The 21,788-nt window shown below is 34.2% G+C and overlaps 1 protein-coding gene across 8 annotated transcripts in view; it reads left to right on the top strand.

Moving 5' to 3' along the window:
* AGL (amylo-alpha-1, 6-glucosidase, 4-alpha-glucanotransferase) overlaps window positions 1-21,788 on the top strand; it is a 69,692-nt gene that overhangs the window by 14,128 nt on the left and 33,776 nt on the right. For 7 of the 8 annotated variants that reach the window (XM_032262913.1, XM_032262910.1, XM_032262912.1 and 4 more), the window contains exons 6-21: window positions 4,979-5,160; window positions 5,337-5,448; window positions 8,551-8,674; window positions 9,017-9,119; window positions 9,218-9,315; window positions 10,291-10,430; window positions 11,479-11,666; window positions 13,414-13,537; window positions 14,123-14,286; window positions 14,547-14,648; window positions 14,764-14,919; window positions 15,031-15,181; window positions 17,567-17,691; window positions 17,785-17,897; window positions 18,014-18,148; window positions 21,476-21,606. In XM_032262913.1, the coding sequence (XP_032118804.1) occupies window positions 4,979-5,160; window positions 5,337-5,448; window positions 8,551-8,674; window positions 9,017-9,119; window positions 9,218-9,315; window positions 10,291-10,430; window positions 11,479-11,666; window positions 13,414-13,537; window positions 14,123-14,286; window positions 14,547-14,648; window positions 14,764-14,919; window positions 15,031-15,181; window positions 17,567-17,691; window positions 17,785-17,897; window positions 18,014-18,148; window positions 21,476-21,606 (2,148 nt within the window). The remainder of the gene's footprint in view (window positions 1-4,978; window positions 5,161-5,336; window positions 5,449-8,550; window positions 8,675-9,016; window positions 9,120-9,217; window positions 9,316-10,290; window positions 10,431-11,478; window positions 11,667-13,413; window positions 13,538-14,122; window positions 14,287-14,546; window positions 14,649-14,763; window positions 14,920-15,030; window positions 15,182-17,566; window positions 17,692-17,784; window positions 17,898-18,013; window positions 18,149-21,475; window positions 21,607-21,788) is intronic. The other variant, XM_032262916.1, reaches the window with a different exon arrangement.

Here is a 21,788-nt window from a genome sequence, read left to right on the forward strand (position 1 = left end):
GTGTGAATTCTGTATTAGCAGGAGCTGTGGCACTACAGTACCATAACACATATGAAAAAACTAAATGACTTCTATTATTTGGGATGAAAATTATTAGTAAACTCTCAGAAGTTAATCTGAAAGTTATGTCTTTTACATGTTAAAAGAGCTTGTTAAAGTTAGTTGGTTTGGTTCTCAAGATTCCTTAGCAATATATAATTCTATAATATATATCAAATTTTCCCAACTAGTGATCCTTGAGGAAATGATTCCCCCTCATCTGTCAGAGGAACTGGACCTGGCCTGGCCTAGCCTGACGAAATCTGGCCATGAGCAGCTTTGGGTTTAACCCAGTTCACCTTCCAACTGTTATCTTGCATGTATCTACGATATAGAAAAGTTTGGAAACCACTGATTTGCATATGTGAAGAACAATAATTCTAGTTGGTACAAACATTTAAAAGATAGAATCTGCTGTTTCATAAAACAGTTCTCCAAGTAACCATAGGAACTGTGAAGATATTTAAAAGCTCATAGATCTGGTTCATCAATGTAAATAAAAATCTCCAATGATAATGGCAAAGTTAGGTAAAGAAATAGGTACATTCTAAAATTTGCATGTACCTAGAAACCAAGCCTCAAAGACTACAGTGAAAGAAAGCTTTGTAATATCCAAGAACTCAATAGTCTTCACTTGAAAATTTGACATTAAGCCAGGTGCTGTAACTTGCCCCTGTAACCCCAGCTACTTGTGAGGCTGAGGTGGGAGGGTCACTTGAGGCCAGGAGTTTGAAATCAGCCTGGAACACATAGTGAGACCCCCATCTCTTATAAAATAATGTAAAAAATATATATTTAAAGGAAAATTTGACAGTCTTGGTAATCACTTTGAGATCTATAATATTATTGATGTCAAATTTGTCAAACCACATAATGGCATTTTATTAGTTACAAATTAGATGAGTTAGGATATGGCTTAAGCAGCTGTAACAGAAAAATATAGGGACTTAAGGCTAAACTTGTATTTATTTCTTACAGAAGATTAGATAGGCATTCCAGGATGAGAGTGATAGTTCAGTGGTGATAGGGAACTAGTTTCTTTCTCTCATGTTGCTCTGCAGTTCTCTAACACTTTGCTTCAAACTCTTAGTCAAATATGAGTGTTCCAGCTCCTGCTACCACTTTCTGCCCGGTGGAAATGGGGAAAGGGCAGTCTTTTAGGGTATGGTAGATATTACTGTGTTCACATTACATCACACATATAAGGTAGGTATGGCAAGGATTTTGTCTCTTGCCATACCTACCTTAAAGGAGACCTGCAATGTAGTCTTGAGTTTGTCAGCTATGTGTAAAGTTGAACCTTGGGAATTGTATTACTAAAGAAAGAGAGAATAAAATTTGGACTACGGGAATCGTCTCTGCCACAGACTATATTTCTGAAACATTTGAGAGACTCTGTGCAATGTAAAAGAAGTAAACCTTGCCACTACTGTAGTTGAAAAGTGTTACAAATCATAGTATCCATTCTGTGAAACAAATTTTCTTTTAAAAAAGTATTATCCAGCAGAATTCAACTTCTTGAATGGTTATGTGAAGGCTTCACTCTGTGCAGTGAAGCAACCCTAAATGGTGAAAATTATTTTAAGACAATCACTTAAGTCCCCTGGAAATTGTCCAAACGACATTTAGTATATGGAGAAACATCTGAAAATCTACTAAATCTTAGTAAGAAAAAGAGTGTGTGGTGATTGAACCAAGACCTGCTCCATTATCTTACACAAATCCCTCTGTTACAGAAGCTCTAACACAGGTGCTCTACTCCTGGTGAGTGTGGCCAAGAGGGAGACATTCCTCCCAGCTCCCAGCCTGGGACTGTAGTTTCACCATAAGAGGTGCAGTCTATGAGTGTTTCTAATTCCCCCCACCAGCCCTGTATTGCAGAAGTTCTTTTTTTTTTTTTTTTTTTTTTTTTTTTTTTGACAGAGTCTTGCTTTGTTGCTCAGGCTGGAGTGCAGTGGCGCAATCTTGGCTCACTGTAGCCTCCACCTCCCAGGTTCAAGAGATTCTCATGCCTCAACCTTCCTAGTAGCTGGGATTACAGGTATGAGCCACCATGCCTGGCTAATTTTGTATTTTTAGTAGAGATAGAGTCTTGCCGTATTTGTCAGGTTGGTCTCAAACTCCTGACCTCAGGTAATCTACCTGCCTCGGCTTCCCAAAGTGCTGGGATTACAGGCATGAGCCACTGTGCCCAGCCATGTTGCAGAAGTTCTGTTCCAAGTAGGCAGGTGGAGAAAAATCTCCCTCCACTCAGCCTCTACTTGCAAAGCCATCATCCTTTCCCAGATTTGGCAGGCCAAGAATACTGGGAACCCAATTGGCCTGGAAAAGGTCTTAGTTCAGATGCCAAGACTCTTGCTGTTCTTATCTTAAATAAATGTTTCTCCTTATGCTGAATGCCCTAAGATAATTTCCAGGGACTAAATGATTGCTTTTAAAATTATTTTCACCAATTAAATTGTTTTGCTGGGGACAGTGTTTGTTGAGTTTCTTACTGTATCACTCCAGAAGTCCATATTTATTTTTTAATGTAGATGTGTGTTAAAAAATAGTTTGGAGTTTGACTCTTCTTTCGTGTAAAATTAGAAAAAAATACTTTCATTACCTATTGTTTAGAATTCTTTCATTTTACAGTTGATTTGTATTTCAAAATATTGAGAAAAGAAACAGTTTTAGGATTTTGCTGTTTTAAAAATTGGGGACCAGGTGCAATGGCTCACACCTGTAATACCACCATTTTGGGAAGCCGAGTGCAAGAGGATCACTTGAGGCCAGGAGTTTGAGACCAGCCTGCTCAGTATAGTGAGACCTGATCTCTACAAAAAAAATTTTAAGGCTGGGCACGGTGGCTCATGCCTGTAATCCCAGCACTTTGGGAGGCCGAGGCAGGCAGATCACCTGAGGTCAGGAGTTTGAGACCAGCCTGGACAACATGTTGAAACCCTGTCTCTGCTAAAAATACAAAAACTAGCCAGGTGTGGTGGCAGGCACCTGTAATTCCAGCTACTAGGGAGATTGAGGCAGGAGAATCGCTTAAACCCGGGAGGCAGAGGTTACAGTGAGCTGAGAGCGTACCACTGCACTCCAGCCTGAGTGACAGAGCAAGACTCCATCTCAAAAATACATACACACACACGTGTGTGTGTGTGTGTGTGTGTGTGTGTGTGTGTGTGTATTTAATTAGCTGGGTGTGTTGGCATACACTTGTAGACTTGACTACTTGAGAGGCTGAGGCAGGAGGATCACTTGAGCTCAAGAGTTCAAGGCTGCAGTGAACTATGATTGCACCACTCTACTCCAGCCTGGGTGACAAAGAAAGACCCTGTCTCAAAAATAATGAGTGAGGGCAGCATTGATATTTATTATTTTTTATTTATTTATTTTTGAGACAGGGTCTCATTCTGTCACCCAGGCTGTAGTGCAGTGGCACAATCTCATTTCACTGTAACCTCCACTAACTGGGCTCAAGTAATCCTCCCACCTTAGCCTCCTGAGTAGCTGGGACTTTAGGCATATGCCACCATGCTCAGCTAATTTTTAAAAATTTTTTTAGAAATGAGGTCTTGCTATGTTGCCCAGGCTGGTCTCAAACTCCTGGGCTTAAGTGATACTCCCTCCTTGACCTCCCAAAGTGCTGGGATGGCAGGCATGAGCCACTGCACCTAGCCCCAGTATTTATTCTTTATAATTGGAAATCCTAAATGGATATAAGTTATTACTTCATTTTGTCCTTTTAAAAAATACCTTGAATTTCAGTGATTGTGGTGGTAAATCTCAGAGAAACTATCTTGATGCAAATTTTGAGAATTACCCATTTAACTTTTATTATAACATCTGTGTTCCTTATGTAGCCTGTCTTCATCTGAGTGTTTATTATGGATATGACTAAATACTAAGTAAATAAATAATTTACTAAATAAATGACTGACACTAGAAATAATAATGATTCAAAATTACATAAGGGTGCTCAGCTTAGTAAATGAAGCATAAGCACATTCATTTCAGTAGCAGAGCAATGTTATAAAGATTGCATATACTAAAGAGGGACTTGACCAAGTTGATTCCTGACTGTCTGACTTTGGCTGAGTTACTTAACTCTGTGCTTCAGTTCCTCATTTGTTAAGGGAACATAACAGTATGTCCTAATTTGTGGGGTAGGAAGTGAGGAATAATAAATTAGCATATTTAACTGCTTAGAATAATTTCTGCTATATGGTAAATATCCAGTAATTGTTATTATTTTTTATTTTATGTATACTAATCACATGCTCTTTAATGTGAATTCAGAGAGAATTAGTCCATTTTAAAGATCAGACAAATTCCATATAACTTTCATTTGTTTTAAAATTAAAACAAATTATCTTTTTTTAAAATAAATAGATATGAGGTCTCACTGTGTTACCCAGGCTGGTCTTGCATTCTTGTAGGCTATTCTTCTACCTCCACTCCCACAAAGTGCTGGGATTATAGGTATGAGCCACCATGCCTGGCCAAAACAAATTATCTTCCATGTTGTAAATATTTGGGATACTTTGCCAAACTCCTGATTCTGAAATATAAGCTACATTTGTATTCCTTGAGCATATTTCTTTTAGCACTTTCTCAGCCTTGCTTTTATCCAGTTTATCAAAACAACATATTTCATTGACCCTTTAGGATTGCCATACAAAAGTGTTACCTATGAGAGGGCTGCTTTTTGTTTCATCATGATTTTCTAAGCAGAATTAAAGTTAAAAAAAAAAAAAAAGTACGGTGAAGGTGATGGTAGGATACCATAACCAAAGAAATAATTTTTCCTATGATGGTATCATTATAAAATATTGATGTCTAATACAGAAAACAATGAGTGGTAGATGTTTATATTTTATTTCACCTCTAAACATAGATACAGTTTCAATTTAATTGTGAAATTTTCCTTTGTGTCTCCTTTTTCCTTCAGCTGCTAATAGTAAATGGATCCAGGAACATCCAGAATGTGCTTATAATCTTGTGAATTCTCCACACTTAAAACCTGCCTGGATCTTAGACAGAGCACTTTGGCATTTCTCCTGTGATGTTGCAGAAGGGAAATACAAAGAAAAAGGAATACTTGCTTTGATTGAAAATGATCATCACATGAATGTCAGTATGTACAGAAGAGTACCACACTAAAACAGGAAAAGTTTCTAAAGTACCTGTTAAATATACGGTTGAAAATTACTGAGAATCTTTATTTTAATATGATAAACAGTATTTGGTAAAATGATTTTAAATAAATATATGTATATATGTATTTTTTAACTATTGACATTTTTCAGTCCATCCGAAAGATAATTTGGGAAGATATTTTTCCAAAGCTTAAACTCTGGGAATTTTTCCAAGTAGACGTCAACAAAGCAGTTGAGCAATTTAGAAGACTTCTTACACAAGGTAAAGAATATATACTAAGATGTTCCTATCAACTTTAAGAAATTTAATATTGCTTATTAAGGGAAAACTCTCTTTTGGGTAACGTCATTATTAAATATGTCATTGTATGATATTTGTATTATTTGTGATATTCTAAAACTGATTCTGTAAGCTGAGAGTTAGCAGAGACATCTAAGGGCATATCATAATAATATATAACACAATTATTTCCCCTGGGTACTGTATCTTACTGATAGTTCCATAGAATGCTCAGAATATTGTGGGACCCAGTACATAGTTGTTAAATGTATGAATGGGAAGTAGGTAGAGAAAGGTTATTTCAGCTGAGAAAGGCTCAAAACAAGTTTTGAAACTGAGAGATGCGATAGTCTACTGTTGTCTATAGTAAGAATCTTAACTTTGACATAGAGGGGCTTCCAGCTGATTTTGCCCACTATTAAGGCCACTTAGCCACTAGTGATACTGAAGCCAGATATTGGCAAGATAACAAAAGGTAAATGAATGAGTCTTCTGTTAAGGGCATAATTACTCAAGAAGTTAATGTGCCCCCGAACAAAATAAGATAGGGAAAAAATAGGTGAAATTAGAAGGTAGGGTTTGTAGGAGGCAAATTAGAAAGGATTATTAAGAATGTATCTGTATTTCACATAGGACAACCTAGCAGTGAGGATCTTGGGAAGATCTTAAGGATGTTTTTTTCTCTTCCATGAAACAGAACTAGAGTAGGACCCAGAAATATAGTGCCTTTGAAGCTCTAGGATGCTCAGTCAGATTCACACATCAACCTCTGCAATTGTGTAACACTTTAATACAGGAATTTTTAATATTAACTTTTCTTCCTGTTTCATTTTACTAAAGGTCCTCTATCTTCCCTCCCTACAGTAAGCTGCATTATTTACGTGAAGTAATATATGCTCATTGAAAAGAGAAAAAGCCCAATAGTTCAAATGTGTATGAAAATAGAATGTGTGACCTCCTCTCTCCCAAAACCCTACATCTCAGCTACTACATATTAATTTTTTCTTGTATTTAAGATTCTTTTTGAAGAAAAATCAATTTTATATATAATTTTATGTAATTCTATATATGTGTGTATATACATTTTATATTTTTTATTTTTTACACTTGCAAATAGGACTAGAACATAAACTGTCAACAACTTGTTCTTTTAGTTGATGATATGAATTTATTATAGCTAATTATTTATTTTAACCCCTATATAGCAATATCCTATTTTTAAAGTACTTGAATTTATTTAACTAGTCTTTTTGATAGATTGTTTCCAGTTTTTTCTTTTTTCGTTATTCATTCAATGCATATTCTTTGAACCACCTACTACTATATGCTAGACATTTCCCCACGCATTAGGATTCAGTGGTGAACAGAACAAAGTCCTTGCCCTAGGTAAACTCCCAGTCTCATAAGCTGTACTGCAGAAAATACATTCCTGTTACTTACGTGAGTCAGTCTGAAGGATAAATTATATTAAACATGGAATTAATGAGTCAAAGGGTATATAAATTTCAAATATAATAAATTTCTTTTCACAGCAAGTTATACCAACTTAATATTATCACTAACATTAGATACCATTAACCTTTAACATGTTTGTCAATCAGACAAAGCATACCTTATTTTAATTTACATTTCTTTGCTTACTAATGAAGTATATTTATATACATTAATTAGCTATTTGTATTTCTTCCATTAATTGCCTGTTAATGTTTCTTCTGATTTTTCTGTTGCATTGTCTCTTTTTTATATTGACATTATTATTCATTATGTCTTATTACACAGGCCTCAACTATATTCTCCTAGTATGCGCTTGATCTTTTAACTCTTGTTTATGGTGACTTTTTTTTTCAAGGTAGTCAAACTTTTCAATCTCTGATGGCTTCTGATTTCATATTATGCTTAGAAAAGACCTTCCATCAACATTCTCTTTTCTTCTAATCTTACGTTTTTACATTTGAATATTTAATATACCTGAAATTTATTTTTGTATATTTTATAAAGAAGATCTTTAACTTTATTTGGATTTTTAAAATTATATTGAGTTGAAAATCCATTTCTTTATACTGATTTGAAGTGCCACCATAACACTTCACAGTGTATGGTAATATACAAAATATACCTCTGTTATCTGTGCTCTTCCACTGGTCCATCTCCTTTATTCTATCAATACTAAAGACTATTAGTCTATACTGATGGCATAGGTTTTTCTCTTTTTCAAACATTTTTTGGCAGTTTTCGTATATTTACTCTTCCAGGTGAACTTTAGAAACTGAATTTTAAGAATTGATTTATATTTCATGCTGCTTTGTAAGGCGAACATAATAATCACTACACTGTGGAAACCCATTATTTTATGTTATCTTGTTTGTGTTTTATAAATCATTTCAAAGTCTCTTTAGAATAAGCCATATATAAATTAATTAGTTAACATAAAATCAAGTTCAGTGGAAGCAATCCTGTACCAGTTCTTGATTTTATTACAAACACGTGCCAGAAAAAGAGTAAAATTTTCCCCCAAAACCATTTATTTCCTTTTTAATTTTTAAATTGTTATCTAAGGAATGTAGTTGTAGAAATGTAGAATGTAGAAAAGGGGGGGAAAAGTATTAAACAAACCTGTGTGCTTCTTTTAGAGAATACAAAGAAAGTCAGGTTGTTATAATAAGACTTTAGGAAGCAAATTTCGAAAGCAATCTTGAAAAAGAACTTCTGAGGTTAGAATGTTTGGTAGCACCTGGGAGGAAAACGGGTTCCACTAAAGCCTTAATGTACTCAATCAATCAAGTGAATGCTGACTTAGGCAGAAAAGTGGGGCTGGGATTGAAATGATAGGAATCCTGTGTCTTTTGTCTGTCTGTATCTTTCTCCCCTGCACCTGTCCCGTGTGTGTGTGTGTGTGTGTGTGTGTGTGTGTGTGTGTGTGTGTGTGCGCACGCACAGAAAGATGGGAAGGGGTGGAGGTAGGAGGATACTTGTGAAACAAATATTTTCAATGAAAAAAATTGTAGGCCAAAAATTATAAATTAGTGACAGTTATAATCTCTTTGTGGATATTTGCATTTAAGATACATCTTTTCTTTCTTTTAGGAAATAGGAGAGTAACCAAGTCTGATCCAAACCAACATCTTAAGATTATTCAAGATCCTGAATACAGACGTTTTGGCTGTACTGTAGATATGAACATTGCACTAGCGACTTTTATACCACATGAGTATGTAATGTGCGTTTTCTGTGAAATAAATAATATTACTTACAAACCTTTATGGCTAGTATGATTTTCATGCTACTTATTAAAAATGCTTAGTAGAAAATGAAATAAAGTAATTCACTGTAATTCTACTGTTTCAGCACATAACATGTCCCACTTTTTCTGTGCGTGGACCATGTTCCTATACGTGTATATAAAAATTTCTACAATTGAAAAACATCATCAGCCATAATTAAAATCCTGATGAATATATTTAAGGTTTCTGTGACCCTTGTTAGAAAATTTTTAAATACAGAATCTGTAAAGCCATTAAATACTATATCTACATTTCTCTATTTGCTCTAGCAATGGGCCAGCAGCAATTGAAGAATGCTGTAATTGGTTTCGTAAGAGAATTGAGGAATTAAATTCAGAGAGGCATCAACTCATTAACTATCATCAGGAACAGGTTTTACTTATTTTTGAACTGCTGCTATTCCTTGCATCTTAGTACTATTTTGTTGTTGTCTTGATGATGATGATCTAACACAATTTAATGTTTTTCAGGCAGTTAATTGCCTTTTGGGAAATGTGTTTTATGAACGACTGGCTGGCCATGGTCCGAAACTAGGACCTGTCACTAGAAAGCATCCATTAGTTACCAGGTGTTGCATTCTTGTTTTCTTCTTATTGATAGTTGACAATTGAAAATAGTATTTAACTTTTGAAATTAACCTAAATATTTTAACATGTGACTTCATTACATTTCTTAAATTGAAATAGAAATTTTGATTTGGACATAGGCTTAATATTAACTATTTCATTAGGCAAATATTTTGTTAGAGAAAATGTCATCAGTATGAACCAATTTATAGTTATTATTTACAATGTTTTTGGAGGACTGTATACCTAGTAATAAATTCAATATTAAACAAATCAAGCATCTAGGTCCTTAATAAGTGATATGAAGCATAGGTTGGGCAACTAGAGTGCAGTAAAAGCCTTTGCATATCTTTACTTAGAGTCTTTTTTTAAAAAGTCTTTGCAAAGTAACATCAATGCTCAATGCCTCAATTATTATTATTATTTTTTATTTATTTTTGAGATACAGTCTCGCTCTGTTGCCCAGGCTGGAGTGCAGTAGTGTGATCTCAGCTCACTGCAATCTCCGCCTCCTGGGTTCAAGCGATTCTCTTGCCTCATCTTCACAAGGGGCCAGGACTACAGGTGTGCGCCACCACAACCGGCTGATTTTTGTAGCTTTAGTAGAGGTGGGATTTCCCCATGTTGGCCAGGCTGGTGATCCGCCCGCCTTGGCCTTCCATGGATCTGGGATTACAGATGTGAGACACCACAATCGGCCGCCTTGATTATTTTTAAAAATAATTTTATGAGGTTTTAAAAATTATTTAAAATGTTAGCCAGATATGCTGTTGTTTTAACTCCCTGTTCCTCACACCCCACTAGCTTTACTCAAAAAGCCTATTGAAGATTTTTGACCTTTATTAAAGTTTTTTTCTATAAATGACATCAAACTAATTTTATTCATTATAAAAGGAGTTTAGTTTTAATATTGCAAATTCAAATTCTCTCCAAGAAGTTTCTTTGTATGGATTTAATATTTAATTATATTTCCATAGATATTTTACTTTCCCATTTGAAGAAATGGACTTCTCCATGGAAGAATCTATGATTCATCTCCCAAATAAAGCTTGTTTTCTGATGGCACACAATGGATGGGTAATGGGAGATGATCCTCTTCGAAACTTTGCTGAACCAGGTATATCATTTTTAACTTCTCTGTGGATAGGGAAAGAATAGTTCATGGCAAGGTCAAAGTAAAATCTGCTTTATAGATTTTCTTCCCCATTAGTCTACTGGTTTTTAGACTATTTCACCATAAAGGTACCAGAGGTACATTACACATTTGAGAAAGAAAACATGGAGTCAACAAAAAAAGAAGTTCATCTTCTTTCCTCTCCTTTGCCTTCCTACCTCTTATCTTCTCAAACAGAATAGCTTTTATGTATCTGTTTTCTATATTGTGGATCTACATAAGCTCTTATTTGGACAGAATATTATTGCATTTTTACAAACAGATTTGAAACCACTGCTATTACAATTACATTGCCATTGGAGATATTTTCACTCATTGGCCAGAGGTATTAAGACATTTCAGTGGCAATGAAACTAGAACCTAATGATTTTAGGTCCCCCCTCACTCTTAGTGTCTTGTTTTTCCATGGCTGTTTCATTGCCAGGAAGAATGTTGCAGGGGCCCATTGATATATTTATTTTTTAACATTTAAAACTAGGAGTCTATTTTCGTGACATTAAAATTAATTCAGAAATCTTATGGTTTTTTTTTTTAAGAGTAAAAGTTTGGGTTTAAGTGTCTCTGCCCTCTTTTTTCTAGCCATTCTAAACGAAAACAAGCCATTCTACTGTGTGCCATGGATTTAATATAACCTGTTGCCAAAAATAAGTAGAAGGGTGGAGATGGAGCTTTAAATATTTTTGGTAGAACTATAATTGTAAAAGGCTTATGATGTTAACATTTCTGTTTTCCCTTATGAAGTGACTTGGGTTTTTGAAATTGAGGACAAATTTTTAGAAGAGACTATAAGCTAGAATTTTTACAGAATAGCTATGAGAAATTATTATTAATTTTTTAAAACTTTATCTCAGGCTACTTTAGATATAATTTTAACCAATATATCATTTGTGGCAGAAATGATTAAAGCAATTTAAAAACCACAGTGTTTTCTTGAAGTAATTGTTTTCATTCTATTTCTTGAACCATTTAAAGCAATCTCTTTTCTTAACAGGTTCAGACGTTTACTTAAGGAGAGAACTTATTTGCTGGGGAGACAGTGTTAAATTACGCTATGGGAATAAACCAGAGGACTGTCCTTATCTCTGGGCACACATGAAAAAATACACTGAAATAACTGCAACTTATTTCCAGGGAGTACGTCTTGATAATTGCCACTCAACACCTCTTCATGTAGCTGAGGTACAGAAAAATAATTTATCCACATTAAGAAAAGAAATTCAGCATTCTTTCCTAGCTTTCCTTAAGTAGACTATGCAGGTAAACATTTCCTTTTGCTAGATGGATACCACCATTGATTTGGTGGTAGTATTTAACACTATTGCATAGTTTGCATAATTCTAACAATCTTTTGATGCAGTTGTTATGGAATACTGGGCTATAAAATATTTAACTAGTTAATTTAAAAATTTTAATTTAGGAAAGTTGATCATACTGTTTCTGATAATATGGAGCACAACCGTATTGGCTACTGTAAAACATAAAATGTTAATTTTTCTTATTTTTAGGCTGCTTTCAATATGTATTAGAAGTGACCGTGAAGGTGAATAGCTTATTACATATTATAGTGGCTATTTAAACATTATCATTATAGCAAATTGAAGCCAGTCTAGCCTCATCGATTTAATTTTTAAAAATTATTTATTAAAATATAATTGTAAACATAAACATTGTCTATTCCTCTTTGGGCTCTTTACCATAACTTCTGAACAGTGCCAACACTTACAGTATTACCTTCTCTCAATACAACTTGGTAATTAAACTCATAATTTTCATCCTGCTCATAAGATTTTTAAAAGTTTGTTATTTTTAGAAACCCTACAGTAGCACTGCTTATAAATCTTTCATGGCTTCCTAGTGACAAGTATCACTTAGGTGTTCTTTGGAAATGTGTGTTTATCTAAAAAATATCTATTTCTCTAATATGAAAGAAGTATTATAATGTATGTTTCAAGTCCTGTGATGAAAAATTGATTTTATTTGGACGGATCTAGTAAACAGAAATTAAGCTGGTAGAACATTGTTTAGGTCCAAAAAATCACAGGGCTTTATTTTACTGTGCTTTTAGTAACAGCAAAAAAAAAAAAAAAAAAAATATATATATATATATATATATATATATATATATATGTATATATACTTCTAAGATTGTTACATGGCAGAAAAGAATGCTCTAACTTAATTTACTTAATTTTAAATTACAAAATCTTCTAGGATTCTACTTGTTACCTGATAGAACTTCAAGTATTTTATTAACCTTTGTGCAAATGTTATGTTTAACAGTTAGGAACCTATCTGATTTTTTATTATAAACCAGTATTTCCTGATTCTCAGCTGGACAGATAGCACCAGTTTTAAACGTAAATCACACAAATGGAAATTGTAAGGTGTAAGAGTTTTTAAGAGTTGTACCATCTGTAGGAGAAACTGGGTTCAGTCTGGTCAGACAGACCTAATCTTTCCAACAGCTAAGTAACTCACCATCGGGGAATTTATGAATAATTATTTAGTCAACCACCTGGAAATTAAGTCTGATTAAAGGTATTAAAAATAAACAAACAAAAAACAGGGGAAAGCCTAACAGAATTGCAGTGTTATGATTTACATTTAGTAATATGAGACTAACATTTTTCTTCTTCTTTTCCACTCTGGTGTCTCATATCTTTGCAAAATCTAATCTTCCTTTTTAACTGTTTTCTTCTCTTTATAAGTTCTCTTGTTTCTATGTGTTTTGGTGTGCTTCATATTTTCTTATATATGTACAGTGAAATTTTATTTGGAAATTTTTGAATTTCCATTTTATCTTGCTGCATATTTTTCTATGTCAAATCCATGCCTCCTTTTGTCTCCTTCCTTCCTTTTATCTTGCTTTTCTCTTTCTCTTTTCTGTTGCATTTATTTGTTACATTTGTCACTGTGCTTTTTACAGTACATGTTGGATGCTGCTAGGAATTTGCAACCCAATTTGTATGTAGTAGCTGAACTGTTCACAGGAAGTGAAGATCTGGACAATATCTTTGTTACTAGACTGGGCATTAGTTCCTTAATAAGAGGTAGGCTTGTTGGAGTGTATTTCCCATCTAAAACTTTAGCTTTTGTTTAAGTAGATTAAAGGATTTAATAGCTTCATATGCAATGCTTAATAATTTTTTAACACAGTTAATGTTCTTTTAAATAGTTTGTATGACATATTCTAATATTACTCAGTCTATTTTTATCAGTATAAATTTCTACTTTGGGGTAAGATACCTCATTTCAAATTGAAAAACCAGTAGGATGAACTGAAGACTCACTAACAAAACTATTTGTTTTGTTGTTGAAAATATGCAAACCTGTTTTTCATCTTCTACTGGGAGATACAGTGTGATGTTTACATGTTTTATAATCAATTTTGTATAGCTTACATCCCAGTAAACAACATATGTTCCCTTTTCCTTAAATGAGTCATTTCTCCAGTTAAGTTATGGGGAAAAGTTTTTTGTCACTTTAACTAGTAAATATTTGTTTAAATTGCTAAAGCAGTTTTATTTTTTATAATATTGATGTCTTTATTTTGAAAATCATTTATGATAAGAAATCTAACCTCTTCCTGGACATAAATAATGAGGGTTGTTAAAATATTCTGTAATGCTCTGCAGAGGCAATGAGTGCATATAATAGTCATGAAGAGGGCAGATTAGTTTACCGATATGGAGGAGAACCTGTTGGATCCTTTGTTCAGCCCTGTTTGAGGCCTTTAATGCCAGCTATTGCACATGCCCTGTTTATGGATATTACCCATGATAATGAGTGTCCTATTGTGGTAAGCACCTAATCTTTTTCATGTACTTATTTTGATATTTAACTCTCTTGGTCACAATCATATCCATGTACCTCAAAATAGTGTCAGATTTATAACTGATTTATAGTACATAATTTTCAAAATGTTTTAATTGTTTAAAAGCAAATCATTTTACCTTATGAATTTATTTATATAATTATCCTTTTACTTCATTATGCTATAGAATGGCAGTTTGCATTTAAAAGAAAGTAAACTTTTGCTTTGTTGTTGTTGTCTTCTAGCATAGATCAGCGTATGATGCTCTTCCAAGTACTACAATTGTTTCTATGGCGTGTTGTGCTAGTGGAAGTACAAGAGGCTATGATGAATTAGTGCCTCATCAGGTTTGTTTATATGTTGTTTTTTAAAACCTACATGGCTAACAACTTTGTGCATTTTTATTAAAAAAAAACTCATTGTAATTAAAATGTATTCATGCTAAATTTTACCTTTGTCCAGATTTCAGTGGTTTCTGAAGAACGTTTTTACACTAAATGGAATCCTGAAGCATTGCCTTCAAATCCAGGTGAAGTTAATTTCCAAAGCGGAATTATTGCAGCCAGGTGTGCTATCAATAAACTTCATCAGGAGCTTGGAGCCAAGGGTTTTATTCAGGCAAGAAATAATTACATTTGTTCTTCAGGTTCAATTTCAGAGGAAGTCTTTCCAGTTTGAGCACTGATTTCCACTTTGAGAGCTAATCTAGTTGTTCTTTCTGCTTCTCAGGTGTATGTGGATCAAGTTGATGAAGACATTGTGGCAGTAACAAGACACTCACCCAGCATCCATCAGTCTGTTGTGGCTGTATCTAGAACTGCTTTCAGGAATCCCAAGACTTCATTTTATAGCAAGGAAGTGCCTCAAATGTGCATCCCTGGTAATGCAATCTAAAAATTGTTATTGTGTTTGTATTATATCATTATATTAAATTATATTGTAATGTTATGGTTATATACCATGTATATATCATATATATTATAACACAGTGCCACTGTGGTTGTACTTGAGAAAAAGAATTAAAGAATTTTGGTAACTTCGCCAGGCATGATGACCCACACCTGTAATCCCAACACTTCAGGAGGCTGAGGCAGGCAGATCATTCAGCTCACGAGTTCAAGATCAGAGTCAGCATTATAGTAACACCCTGTCTCTACCAAAAAAAGTAGAAAAAATTAGGTGGGCATGGTGGTTCATGCCTGTAGTCTCAGCTACTCCTGAGGCTGAGCTGGGAGGATCACCTGAGACCAAGAGGCAGTGGTTGCAGTGAATTCAGATCCCACCACTGCACTCTAGCCTGGGTGATAGAATGAGACCCTATCTCAAAAAAGAAAGAAAGAAAGAAAGAAATTTTGGCAACTTATATTTTTACTGCATGGAACAAAACCTAGACAGAAATACTTTCAAATGTTAACATTTTTTGAGTCGTGGAACATTTTTGTTTATATTTTAATATAGTTCCTAATTTGAATAAAATGAACATGTATTTCTCTTCTACCAGAAGAATATTTATATATATTTGTGTTAGTGTGTATCTATGTACATGTGTATATGTGTATGTCTTTGTGTGTGTATATGCACAAATATGCATACAAATATATAAACTAACATGGAAAATAACCTAACCTTACATTTAAGCTTCTCATAATCCATCCTAATCTACTATCTTAGCTCTATGTCTGTCCGCTATTTCAAACAAACAGATATTTTTACTTATCCCCAAATACTATGTGAATTGTCTGGATCTTTCAAGGTCTAAAGTTACACCTCCTTTGTTCAGTGATCTCTCTTTCTTCTGAACATACACTAATTATAGTCTCTATATACTTCTTTGTCATAGAGAGTCAAATATAAAATTATCAAATACATCCCTGAGCTATGTTCTTAATACTACTTGAATTTTTTCTGGATATGTGTATTTTAATTTTCTTATGTGGTATGCTGTAGCAGAGCATGCTCCCGTATATGCAGCAGCTGTCAAAGTTTGTTGATTGAGCAAATGAAAATTCCCGTAAAAATCATATTCTGTATTGGTTACTAGTTGCTGAGTATGCATAGTTCCTGTTTTTAAAAATGATCAACCTGAATACCTAAAAGTTTCTTTAATTGTTCACAAATTTCAATTCACTATCCTCATCTGATTTTTGCTAATATATGTATTGAGTTTTATAGGACAAAAATCACTATGCAAAATATTATCTCAGGTTTTGTTTTGGTCACTGATCATTCTTAAAACATTCTCACTTGTCAGTCCACAGAATTGTGTTTTTTATTTTGTTAAATGTTTTTATTCCCTTTTACATATTCTTTAGTGTGTTTAGAAGTGTTATTAAGTTTTAAATATACACTAAGGATAATTTTTTTCTTTTAAACAATTTTCTTAGTATATATTTACAGAGGTAGAATTCCTGGGTCAAAAGGTTATGTTACCAATTGCCAGATTAATGATTTAAAGCTTAAGTCATTTAAAGTGAGATTGAAATGTTATATAATCCATTGACCCAGCAATTCAATTCTTAGGTATGTATCTGGGAAATTTTCATACATTTCCACTTGAAGATATGCACAAGGATATTTATTGCAACATTATTTATAATAGAGAAAAATTAGAGAGACAACCTTAATAGAAGAGATATATTTGGTATATTCATACAGTAGAATATTATTTGGCATTTGAAGTAAATGTTTTATATATATATGTTTATATATATATATATAAAACTTGAATCCATTTTAATAAAACTTGGAAATAGGGAAAATAATATATGTTGTTTGAGGAAACATGCATGTATAGTGAAAATGCCAGGAGTAGTGAGCACCAAATTGAATTGAGGTTGCCTCTGAAAGTAAAGAATGGGTACACATAGGCTTTACTTGTATTTGTAAATTTTTCTTTGAGGAAGTAGGACCTGGGTTTAAAAAAAATGGTTTTTTTTAATCTGAAAAATTCCAATTTAAAAAAAAAAAAATAAGCTTTTCAAGTGATTTGCTTTTCTCTGCTCAAAATTAGGAAGTTGTTCCCCAGAGCTAAGCTATTATTTTGATAAGTTTCTACTTCAAATAAAGCTTTGTTAACTAAGTTGTAATTTAAAAAAAAAATGTAAAAATGCACCTTGGGTAGAATCATCTACTTTCAGACTTTTTAAAAAATTTTACTGACATTTTATTTTCAACTTTAAGTTAAACGATTTGAAACCACTTTAGCCTTCCTAATTTTGGATGATTCCATGTGAAATTTTGTTAAAATGTTTTTATATATTCCTAGGCAAAATTGAAGAAGTAGTTCTTGAAGCTAGAACTATTGAGAGAAATGTGAAACCTTATAGGAAGGATGAGAATTCAATCAATGGAATGCCAGATATCACAGTAGAAATTAGAGAACATATTCAGGTATTTGGGACTCATCTTGCTACTGTGTTAGGCATTTTAAGAACATTAGAACTGCTTGTTGAACTGATTTTTTTAATGCCATTTTTTTTCAAGCTTAATGAAAGTAAAATTGTTAAACAAGCTGGAGTTACCACAAAAGGGCCCAATGAATATATTCAAGAAATAGAATTTGAAAACTTGTCTCCAGGGAGTGTTATTATATTCAGGTATGTAAATGGAGCTCAAACTGTTGACTTTACTTATATTTAAAATAGTTTGCATATACTGTTAAATTTGAATAAATTGCCCCCAAAAATTAACCATTTTTTATTAACATTTTCAGAGTTAGTCTTGATCCACATGCACAAGTTGCTGTTGGAATTCTTCGAAATCATCTGACACAATTCAGTCCTCACTTTAAATCTGGGAGCCTAGCCGTTGACAATTCAGATCCTATATTAAAAATTCCTTTTGCTTCGTAAGTATGCCTTATTTGATAGAGATTTGCCACTTTAATAAGTAAGTTACCACTAGCCTGAATTAAGCAGCTTTAAGGATACTCTGTATCCTTGCTATTCAAAGTATGGTCCAAGGACCAGCAGTGTCAGCATCACCTGTTGTTAACATTTTACCCAATTGCTTTATAATTTGTGTGTGCCTGTATGTGCACTCTCTATGGGTATAAATACACACATGCCTACATGCATACATACACACACATGTGCATCTCTCTACACACACACGATTTCTCTGAAGTATCTGAGACTAAGTTGCATATCTCTTACTCTGCCACATCATTTTTTATTCTACATTATTTTTTATTCTAATTACTTTACCATAATTTATTTAAACAGTTTTCATTTTTGGACATCTAGATTGCTTCTAATTATTCCTTATTATTTATGTCTTTCTACATTCATCTTTACATCAATCCTTAGTTGTTCCTTTACTAGATGTTACTGCAAACTATAGAAGAATATGGGTTTTGAAGTTTAGACCTGGATTTAACTTTAGCTTCATTGCTGTCTGTATGACCTTGGATAATTTGTTTGGAACTTTCATGATCTCAGTCTCCCATCTAGAAAATGGGGCTTATGACAGTGGCTACCTCATAGATTTTGTAAGAATTAAATAGGATAACACATATAAAGCCCTTAACACAATGCCTGGCACATAGTAAATGCTCATAGTTTGCCATCGTTAGTACTAGTATAAATTTTCAGAAATGGAATGTTTGGGTTAGATGAGGGGTCCCCAGCCTCGGGGCAACAGACCCAGTACTGATCCATGGCCTGTTAGGAAACAGGCTGCACAGCAGCAGGTGAGTAGCAGGTGAGATTTATCTGTATTTACAGCTGCTCCCCATAACTCACATTACTGTCTGAACTCCACCTCCTGTCAGATCAGTGGTTGCATTAGAGTCTCATAAGGGTGCAAAACCTACTGTGAACTGTCCATGCGAGGGATCTAGATTGCATGCTCCCTATGAGAATCTAATGCCTGATGATGTGTCCGTGTCTCCCATCACCCCCAGCTGGGACTGTCTAGTTGCAGGAAAACAAGCTTAGAGTCCCACTCATTCCATGTTATGGTGAGTTGTGTAATTATTTCACTATATATTACAATGTAATAATAGTAGAAATAAAGTACCCAATAAATGTAATGTGCTTGAATCATCCCCAAACCAGCCCCCCAACCCCCAGTCTGGGAAAAAGTGTCTTCTGTACAACCAGTCCCTGGCAACAAAAAGGTGAGGGTCTGCTGGGTTAGACTATATCCATATATTTGAGGCTGTTAATACATACTGCCAAATTCCCCCCAGAAAGATTATATTAATTAATACTTTCAGCACTATGCAAGAGTTTCCATCATTACCAATACTGAGTATATATTATTATTATGTAGTGTTTAAGGGCATGGAGTATAGAACCAGACTAGCTGGGTTTGAATTGCATTTCAGACTCTTATTAGCTACAAGAAGTAAGACCTGGCTGGATGCAATGGCTCACTTCTGTAATACCAGCACTTTGCAAGGCCGAGGTGGGAGGATTGCTTGAGCCCAGGGGTTCAAGACCAGCCTGGGCAACATAGTGAGACCCTGTCTCTACAAAACATTTTTTAAAAATTAGCTGGGGGAGGTGGCATGCACCTGTGGTCACAGATACTCAGGAAGCTGAGGTAGTAGCATCAGCATCAGTTGAGTCCAGGAGGTGGAGGCTGCAATGCACCATGATTGTACCACTGCCCTCCAGCCTGGGCAACAGAGCAAGACCCTGTCTCTAAAAAAAAAAAAAAAAAAAAAAAAAAAGGGACCTTTGACTTTTGACAATTTATAGTAGACATAATTATATCACCTTTCTTACAGAGCTGTGGGGATTACTTGAATAAAACACAACAGTTTGACACATAGTGATTGATAAGTGTTAGCTGTTACTAATGAAACTGGTAAATATAAAATAGTTAAAAAATAGCATCTCATATAATTGAAATATTGGTGAAGCTAAATTATTTTGTTCATTTGCCATTTGTATTTATTTGTTGAAGTGTTGTTTTATGTATTACCCCATTTTGCTATTGTGTTCAGCTTTTTTTTTGTTATTGTATAAGATGTTTTATTGTTAAGGATATTAACTGTTAATTCAAACTATTCTTAACAAAGTTGTTGCATTCCTAACCAAAAAATCTGTGAAGCAGCTTTGTGTTCGATAGACTGCTTGTAAAATGCATGTTCCTCCTCAGACCTGCTCACATTATTTTGGAGCAAGGACAAGAAATGTCCAGTTTTATAAGATCCCCAGGTAATTTTTAGGCCAGGAGTCCACTGGCTATGTGTTGAAAAATACTGCCCTAGAATGGAGTTGATACTGAGGCTTCTGAGTGATTTGACTCAGGCTTGACTCACAAACTAGCTATAAGGAGGGAAGCTGAGATGGAGCGAACAAAACACAGATGACAATGATTTTCTTATTGGAGCCAGAACTAAAAGAGAAAGAAGGATGTACATTCAAGAGGATATGTGTTCACATAAAATGGCAGTCATGTAAAATGAAATTACATGAGCATCTATTATAGAAGCACAAGAAAATACGGTTTCAGATGTATTCAGGTGTGGTCAGTTATACACTCTTACTGCTAACCAAACAAAGGGACATCAAGGTCATGATAGTCTTCTCTCTGACAGTTATCAGGTAGCATCTTAATCTGAGAAAATCCTGGTTTCTTGAATAAACAAGCTGAGGGGCAGTGCAACCTTAGAGAAGAGAAGGGAAGGGACTTGGAGGGAAATATAAAGGCAGAGGGCATGTGATTTCCTAGGTGGTTAACTTTGACTTTTTGTTATTCTTTCAGTGATTCTCTGTTAAGTATTCATGGTATACAATAACTAGCATAAAAAGTTCTTGATGTCTCACTTAGGAGAATATGAAGCAGGGAAATCAGATGAGAACACATAAATAAATAAATGAAGGAAGGAAAGAAAACATTAAGTCCAAACTAGAAAGGTTAAAAAAAACAAAATTATAAGATAAAGGATATAGAAGCCAAAAGATTTTCCCAGCATACTTCTAATCAATGCAGTTTGGCACTTGATTATTTCCTTGGTTTGGGAGTAATGTTGCTTCTAATTGAATTTTTTGCATATGTGTGAATATAATGTTTATTTGAATGCAGAGTTTGTAAAACGTACACTGCTAAGACATTGTGTGATTATAATTCAGATTTTCTCCTTTTGTTTTTATTGACAACAAAAATATTGAAGTTAAACTTCAATATATTTAACCAGTTACCTTTATTTTCCAATTCTTAGCATTGCCTCCAAGTTAACGTTGGCTGAGCTAAATCAGATCCTTTACCGGTGTGAATCAGAAGAACAGGAAGACGGTGGAGGGTGCTATGACATACCAAACTGGTCAACCCTTAAATATGCAGGTCTTCAAGGTAAGCAAATAGAAGGATAGCTGAGCTTTATGTTTTTCTTTTAGGATCATCTGGTGTCTTCTTTATAGACACAGAATACAGGCTCAAGAGTATGCCTGCTTGGGTTGCAATTATGGCTCTGCTTCTACTCATTGATTGACCTTTGGCAAGTAATGTAGCCTTTCTGTGCCCCAATTTCTGCC

This window comes from Sapajus apella, unplaced genomic scaffold (genome assembly GCF_009761245.1).
Source record: "Sapajus apella isolate SASKATOON/1434 unplaced genomic scaffold, GSC_monkey_1.0 scaffold133, whole genome shotgun sequence".
Taxonomy (NCBI): domain Eukaryota; kingdom Metazoa; phylum Chordata; class Mammalia; order Primates; family Cebidae; genus Sapajus; species Sapajus apella.